This window comes from Rhipicephalus microplus, chromosome 3 (assembly GCF_043290135.1).
Source record: "Rhipicephalus microplus isolate Deutch F79 chromosome 3, USDA_Rmic, whole genome shotgun sequence".
Classification (NCBI taxonomy): domain Eukaryota; kingdom Metazoa; phylum Arthropoda; class Arachnida; order Ixodida; family Ixodidae; genus Rhipicephalus; species Rhipicephalus microplus.
Genome location: NC_134702.1, coordinates 6,624,626 through 6,645,213, shown reverse-complemented (window position 1 = coordinate 6,645,213; position 20,588 = coordinate 6,624,626). Strand labels below are relative to the sequence as shown.

The 20,588-nt window shown below is 47.6% G+C and overlaps 1 protein-coding gene across 1 annotated transcript in view; it reads left to right on the top strand.

Moving 5' to 3' along the window:
- Prp8 (pre-mRNA processing factor 8) overlaps window positions 1-20,588 on the top strand; it is a 218,037-nt gene that overhangs the window by 105,574 nt on the left and 91,875 nt on the right. The window contains exons 14-17 of the mRNA XM_037433717.2: window positions 1,721-1,927; window positions 6,099-6,262; window positions 18,204-18,330; window positions 18,496-19,115. Of these exons, the coding sequence (XP_037289614.1) occupies window positions 1,721-1,927; window positions 6,099-6,262; window positions 18,204-18,330; window positions 18,496-19,115 (1,118 nt within the window). The remainder of the gene's footprint in view (window positions 1-1,720; window positions 1,928-6,098; window positions 6,263-18,203; window positions 18,331-18,495; window positions 19,116-20,588) is intronic.

The window sequence follows — 20,588 nt, the reverse complement described above, 5'->3', positions numbered from 1 at the left end:
AACAAACATAATCGGGCACAAAATCCGACAAAAAAAAAGTGCAGAACAGTGGCAAGTCTATTGTGAGAAGAGAGTAAGCAGCAACTGACGGAAAGAATTATTGTCTGATACAGATGCGATGTTATCTGGAAGACCATTCCACAAACGTATGGCGCGAGGAAGAGTAGACGAGTTGAATGAATCAGTTGCCCCGTATAATCGCTTGAAACTGAAGTGATTATGCAACCTACGTGAAGTAATGGAAGGAGCATCGAGGTGGAGTGGGAGGGGTCTGTTGGTGTAGACGTATTTGTGAAAGAGGCAAAGAAGGGAAATGTCGCAACGAGTGCTCAGGGCTTGAAGAGAAAGATTGTTTTTAATTTGCGTTATGCTGCTGCGATAGTCATGATTGCATGAAATGAAACGGGCCGCCCTATTCTGAATAGCTTCAAGCATGTTAATTAAGTAGTTGTGATAAGGGGACCAGATAGGAGCGGCAAATTCAAGCTGGGGACGGACAAAGGTTTGATAGGCTAGTTGACGGACGTGAGTGGGACAGCTATGTAAATTACGGCGTAGATATCCTAAGGACTTGGAGGCTTTCGCGCTAATGGTGGTGATGTGGTGAGACCAGGAGAGATTGGGTGTGAAATGGACACCAAGATACTTATAGGATGATGCCTGTGATAGTGCAGAATTATTGATAGTGTATTGGAAAGTGCAAACGTTTTGTTTGCACGTAAAGGAGATTATTTTACATTTTTCTGTGTTCAGGGACATTAACCATTTGTTACACCTGTCATTAATGCGGTGAAGGTCGCTTTGTAGAGTTAAGTGGTCGTCGGGGGATGATATAGGACGGTAAATTATGCAATCATCTGCGAAAATACGCATGCAGGAAGATATGTTATTTGGTGTTATTATCAGTACATGATCCAACATCACTGAACTCCAACTCCAGAGATAAATTCCTCAAGGCTACCAAGGTGGTATAACAAAACATAAGGAACTAGCTGTCGAACAAATTTCAGACTTGCTGTAAGTGTGTCTTGGGGGCGATATTTTGAATGGGAAAACATACCACTTCCTTGAACCTGTGCCTAACAGCAAAAGGCGCATGTGTAATCAAGAGAACTGCAACAGCACAGTTGACTACACTGTACAGTAAATGCAGCGTCGGCATATGCATCCAATGCTTCATATTATTTACCATTAGGATCTCAACGAATTCCTAAATTTATTTTTTCCAATGTGTTAAGGCTAGAAATATTTAACGTTTTTTCATTTTTGCTGTAGCCTAAGAGCCCAGCGTGGCCGTACGGTCATGGACCATATCTCGTAAACCTAAAGCTCGTCCATGATAAAAATTTCAGTGGGATCTATGCAGACACAAATACAATTAAAGATTGCATCTGTTTTCAAGATAGTCATATAAGAAGAATTTGGTACCTAATGGGTTGGGTGTGCATGTGCTGGCAATACACATATCAGCACTTGATTCTGTGGGCATTTTTGGTGTGTTACTGAGGCAGGCAGGTGCGTAATGATGTCAGTAGCCCATATGACGTCTTATAGACATTTTTATGTGGCAGTCTCATTCCTTGCAGCCAACATTTCATGTATGTAGAGATAACATCTGCAGTAGCTCTAACCAGAAAGCTGTGTCTAGTGGTTTTAGAAAGGGCTTATTTGAGCGTACTGTGTAAGAAAGTTGAGCAGTATGATTGTCTTGTTTACCTAGGTGCCCGGCTTGCCGATTCCCATTGAAAACATGATTTTGCGCTACGTAAAGATGAAGGCTGACTGGTGGACCAACACAGCCCACTATAACCGGGAGCGCATACGTCGAGGAGCCACTGTGGACAAGACAGTCTGCAAGAAGAACTTGGGCCGGCTCACACGACTCTACCTGAAGGCCGAGCAAGAAAGGCAGCACAACTACTTGAAGGTGCCTAATAGGCTTAGAATTGATGCATGTCTTGCTTCTAAACACTGTAGTGCTTTAACAGAACTGCTGCTTAAAATTAACAGCCTCTGATATGAATGGTTTTTCGCTTGTATTCTGCACCCCTTTTCATCTCTCAGTGAAGCAAACTCCTGTTAAATGGTACATATTTTCCTGGTTTCTTCAGCTGCTGTTTAATATGTGTCTACTGTGCAACCAATGTCTAATAATTTGAGCTCTCTTGAGACAGCAAAACTGTTTTAAAAGTTGTGAAGTCCGCAGGAATTAATTTATGTCTTCTTACTTTGCACAAGCTATCATATGAAGTAGGTTCAATTTCGGTGTGATGCACGAAACTGGTGCTGCAGAAGGTCAGGTGGTGCCATGCTTCAGCATTGTATACTCCGTTTCACACATCAAGTGTAATGCTGTGGAAGTTATGCAAGAAGTTCAGTCTGTGAAGTGTACAACTCCGCATGACTTGTGCTTGGATTTTCTCATTGCAAACGTGACCTCATGCCCTCACGGAACTAATCGCAGAGACCACAATGCGAAAACATGAGGTGCTCGGCGATCCTGAACAACCTATTAATTTATAAATAATGGGGTTTCTTTATTCCCCAGGCACAAAGAATCTGCATGTATTACTTAGTCTAAAAACGAAAAAAAAAACATTACAGGTAGTAAAATTATTGAACTACTGTATTTACTCTGAAGATTTGTGCCCTTGCATAATTTGCACACCCTTAATATTTTGCCAGCTTTACTAGAAATGAAATGTATACAGTAATACCTCGTTAAAGGGCAAGTAAACAACTCCAAGGTACAAAAATTGTTGTAAGTAGAAATATGTGCACTTTTACTTAGTGAACATGCTGCCGCAAGAATTTTGCAAATACTACATGCTACATTAAGGAAGTTATAGGTGCTAGAACATCGCGTTCAGCTGGTTTCAAACTTTCGCGGGATCTCGCCAACCTTCTCCTTCAGAAGAAGGGGAAGGCGGGACCCGTCGTCGTGACTCCGCCCACTTCGGCAATGTGACAAGACGTCAGCGATTGACGTCATTGGTGAACTCGATCAGTCGCAACTCACTTCCGCTTGCTGCGATGCCTGGTTGTTTTCCGTCGACCCGGTGCCGATGCTTCTCTGCAGCCCAGTCGCTCGATTTGCAGTCGACAACAATTTGCAGCAAAACTTCGTTCCGAAAGCCGGACATGAAGTTGGCCCGATTTTTCTGGAGTTAAATATTTTGGGAGCAGACCACCGTGCCATCTTGGAGCAGCAACACAAGACATAAATAATTCGCTCAATAGTGGGTGGCTCGACAATCTGCTCACTCCCAAGGACTGTGTCAGTGAAGTGTCCTTCGATGCATGGAGCCTATGGGGAGTTTCGCAACTCGTTTTATTGAATAACTCTGTCGTAGCTGTGGGTGGGAAGAGGAACTGTCATTTACTTCGCTACTGTTTGTTGAGACCTGGTTTAGACCAACCCACAAGCTGCATGCTGCGTTACGTCGCCGAGTTGTCGTTACTGCACGTGCAAGGAGATCGGTCAAACGTAGGAAAGGAGCGCGAGAATTGTTTTTCGAAATGGAGGCTGTGCACGGCGCACAGCTCTGTAATATTCTGAAAACGTGATCGCTGCGGTCTACTCTACGAATTACCAAGCTTGTTTGGGTGGTGTAAAAAAAAGTCCGAGCCTGTTGACTGGCCCTCTAACTCGATGTTGTAAAAAGCAAGGAAAATTTCGAGATAAGCGGATTTTCGAGATTAGCAAAGTTGTGCAAATTGCCGGGAAAAATCGAGTGCTTTTTAGCAAAATCACTACTACTTACCTACTCTTCAGCAGCACTTTTCAATGTTTCTTCTTGTTGCCCCGCCGCGGTGGTCTAGTGGCTAAGGTACTCGGCTGCTGACCCGCAGGATGCGGGATCGAATCCCGGCTGCGGCGGCTGCATTTCCGATGGAGGTGGAAATGTTGTAGGCCCGTGTGCTCAGATTTGGGTGCACGTTAAAGAACCCCAGGTGGTCTAAATTTTCGGAGCCCTCCACTACGGCCTCTCTTATAATCATATGGTGGTTTTGGGACATTAAACCCCACATATCAATCAATGTTTTTTCTTGTTAAAGTTTAAAAGAGAAAAAAGAGATATCACAATAGAGACGTTAACCAGCTGGATTTTGCAGCACTGCCATTTTATTTAGCGGAGAAAAGCTCCCTAATGCTTGTTTGCTTTGCAGTCATGCTCGGGCCATGCATCACATCAGACTATTTTCCTCGCCGTTGCACTCCACCTTATTTCGAAGCGAACACAGCAAATTTCTTGTTTCTGCTGATGTTGGCACCTCTCATAGTCAATGGCACACCCGCTTCTGCTGGCTAGAGAAGCTCTGCTGATATCCGTCGAGCATTTTCTGCTTGTTCTTCAGCACCGACGAAAGCATAGAAAAAGGGATGCCAAGCTCCTGCTCGACGGTTGATTTCGTTCGTCCTCCTTTGTCGACTTTCTTAATTAGGGCAACCTTCCTTTCTAGCGTTAGCGACTTGCACTGCTTTTGCGACGCCATGCTTGCCGCACTCACGCTAAGTCACCACTCCTCAAAGTCAGCGTTAAATCTGTACCAGGTGCGTTGCCCAGATTATACTGAATGGAAATCACACCTTAGAAAAACAACGAGCACTGCCGAACGAACGAGAAAAACAGCGCGACTATGCGACTACACCAAGCGTAGGGCAAAGAGCGAGGCCTGTTGCGTGGGAGTTACATGACGTACGACAGGTTTTCTCAACAAAGTTGATATGCCGCTAGGCTCAGACTTCACATTCGTGGAAAATATCGACGTAGCGGCAGGTGCGGCTAAATATAAAATAAAAAGTAAAAATTTGACGGATCTCAGGCGTAGCAGCATCGCGCGAATCTTGTGTAATGGCCCGGTGGCGGAATGTTCATTCTACTCCCACTCAAAATTTAGAGATATTTGCAATCCGATCCAGAAATACTTCGAGACAAAGGGGAAAAAAATACATGGGACATAACAGAGAAGGTTTGGTGCCGCGGGAAATTTCAACTTGGCTGATTTTTCGAGATATGCGAGTTCGAGTTAATGAGGTATTACTGTACTTGCTTGCATAATTTGTGCTCCCTAACCTGTAAGAGCCAGCTTGTCGGCATACGCACCAAAAGACTTTAAACCTTTGAATGCTTTCGACAGGCACGCCGGGCATGCCCCTAGAGGAACAGGCGACCGCAGTCAAGCAGGCTGCAAGTGCAAAGTCTCTTCTTTCAAGGACTTTCCTCGAACTAGGGTTCCTAGAATACTGGACCGGAACACTCAAACCTGTTGATGGGTCACTGGAACTGCTAGAGCATCTGCCTCCCGCTATCTCCCCATCTCTTGCACTATGAGAATGCACGCTCACGTCACAGCACGAACAACTTTCTGAATCTGAAGTGTGCGAAGGCCTGTCACACCAACTGCTTCCCTCGTTCTCTACATCTGCTCTGAAACGCACATGTGGTTGATTTTGAAGTTTGGGTTGCGCCATCTCTCCATTGCATTTTTACTGTTTCCTTGTGATGGGCTACTACAACTATATATATGGCAAAATTCTAGCTCGCTGCTATAAGAAAACTGGGACCGTGCCGCCCCCAAGCACTTCTGCGTTCTACGTGGGATGATTTGCACGATCAGAACAGGCAGAAAAAGCCAGGCTTGCGCAGAAGGCGCAGCACAGTCACAGCGAAAGCTAGAAGAGTGGCCTTTCAGAGCCTTTTCTAAACACTGTTTGAGTAACTGCTGCAGGCACACTTGCTTGACGCTCATTACGGCATTAATAATAAAAATTTTAGGGTAGTAGGCCAGCATTCGCTATGATATTTTTCGCCATTCTTCTGAGAAGCGTGGTATCCGCCAAACTATTGCGAGGAATTTTGTGCCAATTGTTCCGTTCCTGCAATGGCTGATGAGGATGAGGAATTATTCCTGAAGTGGGTATTGAGGTGCTGGCAAACGGTATGTCTGAAGTGGCAGCAGTTTTATGCCAATAAATGATGCATATGTTTAGCACGACCAGAGGTCTAGTCATATCTATAGGATTCCTTAGTTAGCCTCATTGCTGCAACTAATGTTTGTGGCAACAGCTGATTGACAGCATATGTGTATAACAGGATGGGCCTTACATCAGTGCCGAGGAGGCTGTGGCCATATACACGACGACAGTGCACTGGCTGGAGAGCCGTCGCTTCTCGCCCATCCCGTTCCCGCCCCTGTCATACAAGCATGACACCAAGCTGCTCATTTTGGCCCTAGAGAGGCTCAAGGAAGCCTACAGGTGAGCTACACTTGACATGGGGATTTGAGGGCAGTGTCTCTGACGTTTTCTGCTTCAGCTCTGAAGTACACTCTATTATTGTCATTACCATGATTGCAGTCGACAGAGCAGCCATGGACCATCAACCAAATGTTTGGAATATTCTTATTCTATGTTTATTAGGCTTGGAGGAGTAGTAAATTTTTGGTTTAAAGAGAATTCGAAGCGAATAGTGATTTCATACCTGCCAAGTCTCCCGGATTGCCCGGGAGACTCCCGGATTTCAACCGTTTCTTCCATTTGTACAGTTGTCATGAAAATCTCCCAGAAATCGAAATTTCTGTGCGTGATCTGGCCGCATTGACGAAAAAGCATATCAATCCGCTCCAGCGCGGCAGATACGAATTCGTGAATGAATGAATGAAACCCCGTTTATTCCACTTTGTTTACGCAAGGGCGCTGCGGTGGACCGAATTCTTGTAATTCCTCAGCAGAATTCTGCTATGTCCATTGGGCCTAAATTCGAATGTTCCGAACACATTCTAATCGCGGCAGGTGATATGAACCTTAGTACGGAAACTGCCAAACATAGGCTGAAAGCAGCGTACTCGAAGCTTCAGAAGTACGCGTGCGACAGGCGCATACGCTGTCTTTAACAGTACATGAAACCGTGGTCGTGGTGACGCGATAGCAAAGTACGAGCTCCGAGTGCTAGCAACAGTAGAATAAAGGCAGTAAATACGTAAAACAAAAAAGTCAGTTTCGCCGCAAGGGCGAAGCAATGAATGCGAAAGCAAAAACTTAGAATTTCACGCTGAGAACAGCAAGCAGATCGAAAAGTGCAGCGCACTGCTCATGCACAAATGACGCACGAAAAGGATACACACAGGATGAAAGCGAACTGACAACATTTACCGCTCGACTTGTAACGCGCTGTTTAAACAAAAACAATGCACAATATGTAATCACACGTACAGATGAGTACAAACTAACAAGTGTTCCAGTTGTTATCCCGTAATGCCGTGGTGTGTATGAAAAACGCGCTCTTTTTCCCAACGGGGCCTGTGCAGAGACCGAAGTGACCTTTGTGGATCCAGCAAGTAGCGCAATCATTCGAGTAAAAGCCGAAAGCACGCGATTGTCCCCACCAAAAGATAACAGTCTACACCCCCCCCCCCCCCATCCGCAGGGTGAGAGATAAGCGCGGCCACTTCTCTTCCTTCTTTAGGTTGTATACGGGGGACTATTGGTGAGCTGCCAGTTAGTAATGAGTTCACGTGCTACGTGACGCCAAACAGGCTCATAAAGAGTGTGCCACACTCGCCGCCATGGCTACTAGTGGCGCTGACTGACACCCCCACGTTTAAATTGACATAGATACCCGATAAAGTGGCTGGGGGGATAGCTGTCATGGTAGCTCAGTGGTAGAGCATAGAACGCGTTATTCCAAGGTCGCAGGTTCGGATCCTGCCCACGGCAAGTTATCTTTTCACCCACTTTTCTTTCTTCTGGTTTACATTACAATTGGCCTATTAACTTTCCCTATATCTTCCTTGGCATTATTGTCTGTTAGATCTCATATATATATATACACACACACACACACACACACACACACACACACACACACACACACACACACACACACACGTGACTGACGGCGGTGGAGGCAAAAAACCAGCCGAGACTGTCCGTATACATAATTGCTATCGCAATAAAAAAAAAAAAGCAAAGCGGAACGTCGTTGGGGGCCACACCATGGACACGTAGTGAAACTATGCACGCACGCACAGTGTCGCAAACGAAGAGCATGCGACATGGACACAGATACCGCGGGAAACTAATCAGTAAAGCATCCTCCATATGCAGCGCTGCCCCATATATATGACGCTAACTAAAAGCGTGGCACTGCCAAGCGCAAAAGTATTTCTTTTTTTTTTATGTTGCTTTGGAGTTGGGGGGGAGGGGGCACACCCGTGCATGCGAGCGCGGCGGCGAGAACGGCAACAAAGTCGGCTCGTGGGGTGCAGGCCCGCCGGACGCGGCTCACATGCCCGCCGCCGCCGCTTCGGGCTTCGGAGGCGGCGGGGCAGCTGCGGAAGATGCATGCTCGTACCAAAATGCGGAAATGTGGAGCGAAATTCCTCGATTGTCCGTGGGGAAAATTCGTTATGTCAAGGTTGTCTCCCACTGTTACTTTGTTACATAGAGATCGCAAATACTTGTGCTTCTATGGAGCGACGGCGGGGAAAAACTTCATTATATCGAAGAATTCGTTATATGCAGGTTTAACTGTATGCACTGAAATGCTTGGGTACGTGAACTGTTAGCAGCCCGGTTGAATTTACACTGTAAAATAAGTCATGGGGTGCCTTTTTCCTAGTGAAACACATATGCACTGTTTTTTTTTTTCATTAATGAACATACGCAACTTTCCACACCATTCAGCTGTTTTGAGATCATTTTGAAGAGTAGTGCAATCATGGGAGCTATGTGTAAGTCAGTACAAAACACAGTCGTCGGCAAATAATTTGATATGTGATGAAGTACCGGAACAAATGTCATTTATGTAGATTAGGAACAATAGCAGACCCAAGACTGACCCTTGAGGCACTTCAGAAGACACATCAACTTCCCGGGATGACTCACCATTGATAACAACCTTTTGCCGTCTCAAATATAAATACTCGCTTATCCAGTTCACAACCGTATCATTCACTTTATTTTATACATTGTTAGTTTTTTCAATCAGTAAAGAGTGCGATACAATGTCAAAGGCTTTAAAATCTTGGAACAAGCAGTCAACAGAGAAACCCTTATTTAAAGCAGAGGATAAGTCGTGTCTCAATTCAAGTAACTGTGTTGTACAGGAAAGACTACTACGAAAGCTGTGCTGCTGAGGATTAAGTAAATAATACGCGTTCATATGAGTCATAATTCTGGTAAACAGAACATGTTCAAGTATTTTGCGTGCAACACTTGTGAGTGAAATTGGCCTATAATTTAAAACACTACTTCGCGATTTACTCTTGTGAACAAGCACTTTGTTGGCAAGCTTTCAGTCATCAGGTAATGAAGATTCTTCTAAGGACTTAGTGAAAATGATGCACAGATATTTAAATACTTCACGCGGGCACAAAGAAAGCAATGCAGGTGACAAACCATGAGGCCCTGTACCTTTAGAGGAATTCATGGATTTGATAAAAGCCTGTATTCCATGCTGGCTAATCACAATATTGCTCATTTGTTCTACCGCTACCTGAAAGGACTGTGCGCCCCGCCGCAGTGGTCTAGTGGCTAAGGTACTCAATGGCTAAACGAACCCGCCACGGTGGTTTTTTGGCTAAGGCACTAGGCTGCTTACCCAGAGGTCGCAAGATAGAATCTTGGCTCCGGCGACTGCATTTCTGAGGGAGGCAGAAATGCTGTAGGCCCATGTGCTCAGATTTGGGTACATATTAAAGAACCCCAGGTGGTCGAAATGTCCGGAGCCCTCCACTATGGCGTCCCTCATAATCATATTGTGGTTTTGGGGTGTTAAACCCCACATATCAAATCAAATCAAAAGACTGTGCGAAAGTGTCAGTCATTTTGACCGTAGGTGTATACACAGAACTAAAAAAATGAGATAAAGCACCCAGCCTTTTTGACATCATTATGCATAGTGGTGGAGTGTTCATCCAGGGCCGGAATCGATAAGACGTCCTTACTGTTTGTTTTAAAGAATTTCCACAGTTCCTTAGGGCGCTTGTGTATGCACAGGTGCTGTTTTCATATGAACTGTTTTTTGCTTAAGTTTATCTCCCATGTTTAACGAAGGGTTTTTCTTACAAGCAGAGTAAACACGCGCACGTTGCATGGCCTTGCGTTGCAATGATAGGTTGGAGCACAGTTGGGTTTCGTGCACTGACGCTGCATTCCAGCACTCAAGCGCCCGGCACAAGCCTCGCGCCCTTTTACTCATGGCACTGAGCTGTGCACATTGTAATTTGTTGGTTTGTGAAACACATGACCCACTGTTATTATGAACGTTGATGTCAACAGTGAAAGTAATTTTCCAGGGTGACATCTGCTTCGCGCCCTCATGCATGTGCAAGCCTGTGACTTCAAGTGCTCTGTGTGTTGGCCAGGAAAAGCTTTGACGGACCGAAAACGTGAAAATGTCAAGTTTTCGGCCAGCTGAAGCAACACTGTATGAATAGAGCTTGACAAGGTGACGACCCCAGATACGTACGTGCGCGATCGAGGTGCATGTAGAAGCGCATGAACTTTGAAGGGAATACCGTATTTACTCAAATCTAGGCCGACCCTGATTCTAGGCCAACCCCCTAATGCCCAAAGGCGGGTTGGAGAGGGGGGGAAACAACTCACCTCGAATGTAGGTTGAACAAAACAGCAATGATAGCGTTCAAAAAGAGAAAAGGTTTTTTTGGACATCAAGATGAAAAAGCAGTTGGTTCATGACGCAAATAACTTGAGAAACATACAGCGGCTAGTCTTGTGTTTTTTTGTCTTTTTTTTTCGTGCTGGTTGGTTCTAGTAATTTACACCATAAACATTCCGCGCTCATTCGAGTCGTCGTCGCTGCTTCCCTTGTCGCTGACTTTGTCGCTGTCTTCAAACAGTGCACAATCCTTGATGCCATCAAGCGCATTGGAAATGCTGCACTTTTTGATGGAGCTAACGAACCAAGTTCCTGGGATGTCGTCGCAGCCTCTCCAGCGGTGCACATTTTTTTTGTGTGCTCCAAAGTCCCGCTCGGCTTAAACGTTGGCCGACAACTCCGTGGCATATTGTCGCGCGTGAACAAGAGGGACTTCAGGTAAAGAATACCGCGTAGTCACAGAGGCGCAGGTCAGGGACACCACAACCAAAAAACAAAAGCCTCGGCGAGAGCGCGCTAGCCCAACAACTTCTTCCTCGTTTTTCTCCTCGATGCGGGCTCGTGCTCGCCGCAGTTCATGGCCAGGTGGCATTATTCCCCCACTGAAAAAAAAGCATCGCCCCGATGCTCGCGCGAATGGTAGTGGATAAGCGGAAGTAAAGCAGACATGCACACTGTGGGCACACTTAAGAAAAAAACAACAACAAAAGAACAAGGCTGAGGCACGGTCCCACTAACGTACGAAGTACGGCTTGAGCCGTACAACGTGAACAATCTCTGGGTAGTGCTTTCGACGCTGGGGTGACATGGTTCCATATGGAACCACCTCATAATTCACGTCACTGATGCGACGCACTACTTTGTAGGGTCCAAAGTAGCGACTCAGGAGCTTTTCGGACAACCCTTGGCGGCGAACCGGAGTCCATACCCAAACTAGATCTCCTGGGTGGTATTCGACCTGTCGATGGCGAAGATTGTAGCGGCGTGCATCTGCAGTTTGTTGTTGCGTAATATGCAGGCGTGCCAACTGTCGAGCTTCTTCGGCAAACTGAGCAAGCTGCTCAGCGTCAGGTGTGAGCGACCCGTCGTAATCGTGTGGCAACATAGCGTCCAACATGGTCTGGACCTCACGCCCATAGACGAGACGGAACGGTGTGAATCGTGTCGTTTCTTGGATGGCAGTGTTGTAGGCGAATGTTACGTATGGAAGGACCTGATCCCACGTCTTGTGTTGAACGTCTACATACATGGACAACATATCGGCGATGGTCTTGTTAAGTCGTTCCGTCAGGCCGTTAGTCTGCGGATGATACGCCGTCGTCTTGCGATGGCTCGTGAAGCTTAGCTTGAATACATCGTCAATGAGCTGAGCCGTGAAAGCTGTTCCGCGATCAGTGATGACGCAAGACGGGGCGCCATGGCGAAGAACGATCTGTTCGACGAAAAACTGGGCAACATCGGAAGCTGTAGCTCGTTGCAGGGCTCTTGTCTCGGCGTATCTCGTTAGATAATCTGTCGCTACAACTATCCATTTGTTACCGGCAGATGACAGAGGAAACGGCCCCAGTAAATCCATGCCTATTTGATCGAACGGCGACCTTGGTGGTGTGATTGGTTGCAGCAGGCCTGCAGGCTTCAGTGGCGGAGATTTGCGGCGTTGACATTCACGGCAGCTTTTCACATATCTCTTGACGTACATAGCAAGTCTCGGCCAGTAGTACGCCTGTTGAACTCTGGCGAGAGTTCGTGAAGAACCTAGATGCCCGGATGTGGGTTCGTCGTGGCAGGCCAGAAGAATGTCGTCTCGCATGTCAGATGGGACCACTAGCAAGTAGGCTTTTCCATTGCCGTTCGAGTTTGATTTATACAAGACACCGTTCCGCAGGCAGAACGAAGAGAGATTGCGAGAGATGTGCCGAGGTACGGGTGTGTTGCGTCCTTCTAGTTGGTCAATGATTGCGCGAATCTCGACGTCATCGTGTTGTCGTGCGATCAAGTCTGTTGCAGTGAGGACTCCGAGAAAGCCGCAGTCATCGTCATTGTCGGGATCACAAACTCCGGTAGGTGCACGTGACAAGGAATCAGCATCTTCGTGCTTGCGGCCTGATTTATAGACAATGGTAAGGTCAAACTCTTGCAAACGAAGGCTCCATCGTGCCAGACGCCCAGACGGGTCTCGTAAATTGGCTAACCAGCACAATGAGTGATGATCAGTAACTACTTTAAAGTGACGACCGTAGAGGTAAGGCCTGAATTTCATAGTGGCCCACACTACTGCTAGGCACTCTTTCTCCGAGGTGGAATAGTTCATCTCGGCGCGAGACAGGGCACGGCTGGCGTAAGCTATCACGCGCTCGGTGCCTTCTTGATGTTGGACAAGCACGGCGCCGAGACCTACATTGCTCGCGTCGGTATGAACTTCCGTGGCAGCATCCTCGTCGAAGTGAGCAAGAACTGGTGGTGCCTGCATACGCTCACGTAGATCGATAAAAGCCGCGTTCTGTTCTTCATTCCAAACGAATGGTACGTCGTCACGTGTGAGACGAGTCAGAGGCTCGGCAATTCTAGAAAAATTGGCGATGAAGCGACGATAGTAGGCGCACAGACCGAGGAAGCGGCGTACTGCTTTCTTGTCACGGGGAACGGGAAAGGAGGCTACGGCGGTTGTCTTGTCGGGGTCAGGTCGAACACCGTCTGCGCTCACAACATGCCCCAGAAATTTAAGTTCTTTATAGCCAAAGTGGCATTTTTCTGGCTTCAGCGTGAGGTTCGCAGAGTGGAGTGCTTCCAGAACAGCCTGCAGACGTTTCAAGTGTTCCTCGAAAGTGACCGAAAATACGACGACATCATCGAGATAAACTAAGCAGGTGTTCCACTTCAGACCGGTAAGAACAGTGTCCATCATTCTTTGGAATGTCGCTGGTGCAGAACACAGGCCGAAGGGAAGCACCTTGAATTCATACAGGCCGTCCGGTGTAACAAAAGCAGTTTTTTCTCGGTCTCTTTCATCAACCTCAATCTGCCAGTATCCGCTTTTCAAGTCTATGGATGAAAAATACCTTGCTCGCCGTAGTCTGTCTAGTGAATCATCGATGCGTGGCAGAGGATACACGTCTTTTTTTGTCACGTCGTTCAGCTTTCTGTAGTCCACGCAGAAACGCAACGTTCCGTCCTTTTTCTTTACAAGAACGACTGGCGATGACCATGGACTATTGGACGGCTGTATAACATCATCCTGAAGCATCTCTTCGACTTGAGCATTGATCGCGTCACGTTCTTTGGCAGAAACTCGGTAGGGTTGTTGCTTTATGGGCGAGACATCGGTGTGTATAATAATCCGGTGTTTCATAAGGGGCGTTTGACGCACCTTTGAGGATGAAGCGAAACACTCTTGAAATTCAAGCAACAGCTCCTGCAGCGCTGTGCGTTCTTTCTGCGTGAGGCTCGAATTGATGTCCACCTTTTCAAGAGCCTTAGAAACGCCGGTCGATGTCGATTGTAGCCCACTATTTATTGATGCGGCAGAAAAACATTCAGCAACGTCTTCGATGGGGTAGGCGAAAGCGATAGCGGTGCGTCGAAACAGGTGCCGCTGCTCATTACTAAAATTTGTCACAAGCAGCGTGGCACGTCTGTCGTGAAGCGTAATGAGGCTGCGGGCTGCGCAGACACCTATGCTAAACAAAAGTGTCAAGTTGCCTTCGGCGACTGCCTCACCGTCACGTATCTCGTCACACACGACTTCAACCAGGATGCTTGAACGTGGAGGCAACGTGATTATGTCGGCCGAAACACGAAGCGAACTGAGATGGCTGTCATCAGGCTTTTCTGCTTTGTCTGTAGAGAACGTCACTGTGCGCTGTCGGAGGTCAATGATAGCGCCGTATTCACGTAAAAAGTCGACGCCTAGGATGAGGTCTCGGGAGCATTCAGGAAGTATAAGGCAGCTGCAGAGAAATGTGCGTTTGCGAATGCCGACTCTAATCGTGCAGATACCGAGAGGGGTGACGACGTGCCCGCCGGCTGTACGGATTCGTGTCCCGTACCACGGCGTACCCACTTTCTTGAGATGCGTCGCCAGTTTTCTGCTCATGATGGAGTAGTCGGCCCCTGTGTCTAATAAAGCTGTAATATCGTGGCGGCCGTCGAGCACTACAGGTATATCTAGGGAAAGTCGGCTTTCTGATTCGGGAGCTGTCGTCGTTGAACCACTGCTGGTACGTACTCGCATGGATTGGGGCCCTTGTTCGTGTCGTTTATCAGCGGCCCCGCCCCCGAAGGTCGCTGTCGTTAGTTTTCCCGCCTAGGGCTGAGCGGCCGTGCTGGCGCCGCCCCTGGGTAGTTCGGGACACTTGACGAAGACCTTCTTGGAGATGGTGATCGTGACTGGCGCCGCGGGAGCAGTGGCATGCGCTGCTCGGACAGGTACTCCTCAATCGCTCTGGGTCTTTCGCCAAATCTTGGCCTGGGTGAGTCGACGGCGAAACCCTGAAGTCCGAGGCGACGGTACTGGCATTCGCGGTACACGTGTCCGGCTTCGCCACAGTGGTAGCACAGCGGCCGCCTGTCCGGTGTGCGCCATACGTCCGATTTCCGCGGGAGGAGCTGCCGATTCTCGAAATGCTGGACTGGTTGAACTGCTGGGAGTGGATCGCGATGTGCAGGGTGTACGAAACGGCGTGGAGGAGCGTAACGACTCGCAGCTTCGGCGTACGATGCAGGAGCGACGTAACAGCTCACAGCCTCGGCATAAGATGCACGGTGAGGCTCGATCGGTACAGGCGGGGAAGCATCGTTGGACAGCGGGACTTGCAAAGCCTGCTGTACTTCACTCCTGATGAGGCTGGAGATGGATCCCGCAGCAGGTGGAGGCGGCCCGTGAATCTTCTGCAGCTCGTCGCGTACCACCGATCTGATGAGGTCGCAGAGAGCTTCGAGATTGACGTTACTCCCCGCAACTCCAATCTGGTCCACCGGCGAGGCAACATTCACGTGGCGGTCGTACACAGCTGATCGCTGCTGCAGCATGTTTTCCATTGTCGTTGCTTCAGTTAAAAACTCTGCCACAGTATTCGGGGGACTTCGCACGAGACCAGCGAAGAGTTGCTCCTTAACTCCTCGCATTAGGTGGCGCAACTTCTTGTCTTCTCCCATACCTGGGTCAGCGCGACGGAAAAGGCTCGTCATGTCCTCCACGTACGCCATCACGCTCTCGTTCGGCATTTGGATGCGTGATTGGATGGCCCGTTCCGCTCGTTCACGGCGATGGGGGTCAGCGTAACTTGCCAGCAGCTGACGGCAAAACATCGTCCACGACGAGAAGGGTTCGCGGTTCTCGTACCAAGTACGAGCTCCGTCCTCAAGGCTGAAATATACATTCCGCAGCTTGTTGGCGTCGGTCCACTCGTTGAAAGCCGCAACGCGTTCAAAGTGAGCCAACCAGTCCACAACATCCTCCAACATGGAGCCACGGAACACCTTCGGCACTCGTGGCTTCTGCAGCGTGTAATTAGCCATCGGAATATTTTCCGTACCGCTCTGGGGTGGTGCAGTTGATGCCATCTCCGGTAGAGGTTCACGCTCGGGGGACAATCCTCGGATTCTCCGGCTGGCCCGGTGGACAGGTGTTGCGACTGCGGGTATAGGGCTCCCAGGAGGCGTTTGGATCATTGACTGGGAATACCCAGCGACTCCACCAGTTGTCGCGCGTGAACAAGAGGGACTTCAGGTAAAGAATACCGCGTAGTCACAGAGGCGCAGGTCAGGGACACCACAACCAAAAAACAAAAGCCTCGGCGAGAGCGCGCTAGCCCAACAACTTCTTCCTCGTTTTTCTCCTCGATGCGGGCTCGTGCTCGCCGCAGTTCATGGCCAGGTGGCAATATACTACTTTTGTTTTATAAGCGGAACTGTAATGACACTGCCTGTTTCGCCCCATTGAGCTACGCCACACATAGACCACTTGAAGCGCGGCTCGAAATGACAAACGGCCTGCCTCAACACTCGCCACAAAAATGAAAATGGCGGCCTCACGTGTGTGCTTTAGCCAGGTGCTGGCTCAGCTACAACCGCTACAATACCGTCTAGTTGGCGCTAGTTGTGCACCACTTCTTTTAATAAAAAATGGCACGTTTTGATAATCTTTGAATTTCAGCCGACCCTGGAGTTCGATAAAAAGAAATTTGAAAAAAAAAAAAAAGACTGCCTAGATTCCATTAAAGACGGTAAAATTTTCATTCTAAGACATCCTGTCTCTTTCTCTACTTTTTTAATCTTCAACCTCGGGGAAAGCAAGTTCATATTTTTTGCACTGGCGAATATTTTGCCAACGCTTGATTTGAACAAATGTGTTTTTCTCTTTCTGACGGAGTCTGAAAGTCGTCGTAAGTTGCGGGGTTGGCGTAATAAAGCGTAGTATAACCAAGGTTTCTAGTACATAATTTTTATGGGGATTTTACAGAGACAGATTCGTCGTAAAATGTGAGTCGTCGCGAAACCGGGGGACGTATAATCGAAGTTGCACTGTAATACTTATTGATGTGCAGTAGCAGATGCCAAACAAAGGCAAATGTCTCAACCTTGCAGATTGCCAATCAATTATATCAGGAAGCGTGCAACTTGCTTTCACGCGGCAGCTTCGGCAATGCTGAACTGTATTGGTGGGGCTGTTTTTATCTCGGGCTTGACTCAACAATAGCTATAATGAAATGTTGGCAGTAAAAAAAATGGCAACTAATGAGAAAATGCATCCTACCTATGTAAGAGACGGCTGGGAACGTGGGGGCCACAATTGCACGCAGAATGATTGTGATGGATATAGCATGTCTGCACATATTTTCTCAGGTTGCATTTTTGTTCCTATGCTAGCATTGTTGCATTATCAAAAATAAACATGTGTCCTTTGACTGGTATGTTAGCTTCATTGGTGAGACAGGGTGGGGTGGGTGGTGCTGTTAAAATCGCTTCGAGGAACATGGTAGGCATGCTAAAGAAGTAACACCTGCTACGCTTGCTAGAAGTTAATTAGGCAATTACTGCCTCACAGAAGCACATGTGTTCACAAAACCTAGGACTGTGGGCACAAAAACGAGCAACAGCTTACTTTTATCTTTTGCAGTATTCCAAGTAAACATGCATACATATGTGGAGTGATCAATTTTTTTAAGCATGTGGTGCATCTGTATTCATTTGGTGACATAAGTATCTGTGTTTCATAATGTGTAGCTGTCAGCTGCTCCAGGTGGTTGTTATGTTGCTCTGAAGTGAGGTTTTAGCTGTAACAATGCCTTGGTTTGGGTGAGTTGGTCTATTATGAGTGAAAACTTAAAAAGCACAAACGACAAAGACGAAAGAGATACAGCAGAAGTGGTGTTTCTTGTCCTATCTGTTTTGTTTTTGTTGTCTGCGCTTTTCAAGTTTTCTCTAAGGGGGTTTTAGCTGCTACAGGAGCTGCACTGAAATGGCTTTGGTGGTTGCGGTAGGATTTCCAGGAGCAAATTGAGTAAATACGTATTAGTTGAAGAGGCTTTTGTTTGCCCTCTCACAGGATCTGGATGGTGTTTTCTTTTTGTTTTTCAGTGTGAAGAGCCGGCTGAATCAGTCGCAGCGAGAGGAGTTGGGGCTCATTGAGCAGGCTTACGACAACCCCCACGAAGCACTGTCACGCATTAAGCGTCACCTGCTCACACAACGAGCTTTCAAGGAGGTGAGTGTAATTTTCTAATAGAATTTCTGTACTTTCTATATTCAGTTTGCCTTGTGTTGACCTGCCATAGTGGCTGTGCAATGAATCACCTAATTGGAGCTGATTGCGAGAGACCTGCAGGCTGAGGATGATGCGAGGCACTCACTTGATTTAACATCATTCCAGGTGGGCATAGAGTTTATGGACCTGTACAGCCACCTGATTCCTGTGTATGATGTGGAACCCCTGGAGAAGATCACAGATGCCTACCTGGACCAGTATCTGTGGTACGAGGCAGACAAGCGGCGTCTCTTTCCTCCCTGGATCAAGCCTGCCGATTCAGAGCCTCCACCTCTGCTCGTGTACAAGTGGTGTCAGGGCATCAACAACCTGCAGGACGTGTGGGACACTGCCGAGGGCGAGTGCAACGTCATGCTCGAGTCTCGCTTTGAGAAAATGTATGAGAAGATGGATCTGACACTTCTCAATCGGCTTCTGCGCCTCATCGTGGACCACAACATTGCTGACTACATGACAGCCAAGAACAACGTCATCATCAACTACAAGGACATGAATCACACGAACTCGTATGGCATCATACGGGGCCTGCAGTTCTCCTCCTTCATCGTCCAGTACTACGGCCTGGTGCTGGACCTGCTCGTGCTGGGGCTTCAGCGAGCGTCCGAGATGGCGGGACCCCCGCAAGTGCCCAATGACTTCCTCTCATTCCAGGACGTTGCTACAGAGGCGGCACATCCTGTGCGCCTCTACTCACGCTACATTGACCGCATACACGTATTCTTCAGGTATGTCTGCAACATCACACAAATGCTACATTTACATTACCATGAAAACTAGTGATTTTATGTTCTTTACATTTATCAAATTTCTATTACATTTTCTCTGTTGCGTAGTCTAGGGCCAATTCCAGAGCAATCAGTCATAGAAATGCTGGTTCTACAGTCAGCATGTTTAAAAAGTTTAGTTGCAGCGTGTGGGGTCTCGAATTGGCAAGTGCCACGCTCTTGGAGTGAACGGACACAGCAGAAGCGGTCGGTACAAACCAAACAATACACGTTTATTTAGCTAATTTAGAACTACGATATCGTCCACCGAATTGTTATACATCAATTATAATTAACACACTTAGACATCCTTACACTATATTAAACAACACTCAATCACAACATGACAAACAAGACGGTGTCGCTAACCCCTGACTCACTACGTGGGCCTACCGCGGGCCATCCACTGCAGACCTACTGCGAGAGACAACCGTTCGCGCCAAACGCCACCAGCCGAAGAGACTCGCTCAACTCGCTCGCCCGCCAACAAGGCTTGCCTTCCGCCACGGGTCACCGCCGGCGCTACCACTCTACCAACCATGATGATGATAGTGGTCATCACCGCTCGTGAACACAACTGCCTTGTGAAATCACCTACCGCCCGGTGGTTGTAACTTTAAATGCGGCTTTTGGGCGAGACACGTGCGCCACGCAGTGCAAACAACTTTACAGGGTGTGTCAGCACTCCCACATCTCTCCAACCTTAATTCAAACCATATTTCGAAAAAAGAGAAGAAATCCGCTACCCAAGCTTTAACAAAAACACGATAACCCATGTCCCTACATAATGTCCGTGCACCACAACACCGCCGCCGGTCGACACTGCTGCACTGTCTGGCTCGACGACTTCACCAGCATTGTTGTTGTCACGTTATTTTTTACAGTTGTTGTTGCATTTACGTCGCCCGTAAATTTAAAGTTCTATGATTTTACGACTCGAGCTTTCGCTTCTGCTGCCACTTCGCGGACTTACAAAAGCTTGGCAGCCTTTTGTCATTGTCGATCTCCCAGCGGCGAACGCAAACTTCGTATCATGCTCACTGCTCTTGATTCGATACTTGAGTGCAATCTTTTCGACGCCAAATCTTCATGTTGTCCTAGACAAACTTCCCACGTCAACGTGCCGAATGGCATGCTAGGCCTAATCGGCGTTGGTTGCTTTTCCGTAGGGGGGCACAAGTGATCAAAGTTGCGGTTTGGTATGAAATCAACAAAACTCTTTGTGATGTCTGCACTTAAAGAGAAGGAATACATATTGATACTGAAAAAGAGGCCATGGGTGGCGCGTGTAACAATCAACGGTGGTTTGTGCTTTGATTGCGATGTCTTGAAATTTAGTGCATGTCTGTGAACTAGCAATCGGCACTGCTCTGCACAATAGTTTTGTTGCTATTCAACATAGTTTTTGTGTAATTGAGGTGCTCTGACAGGTAG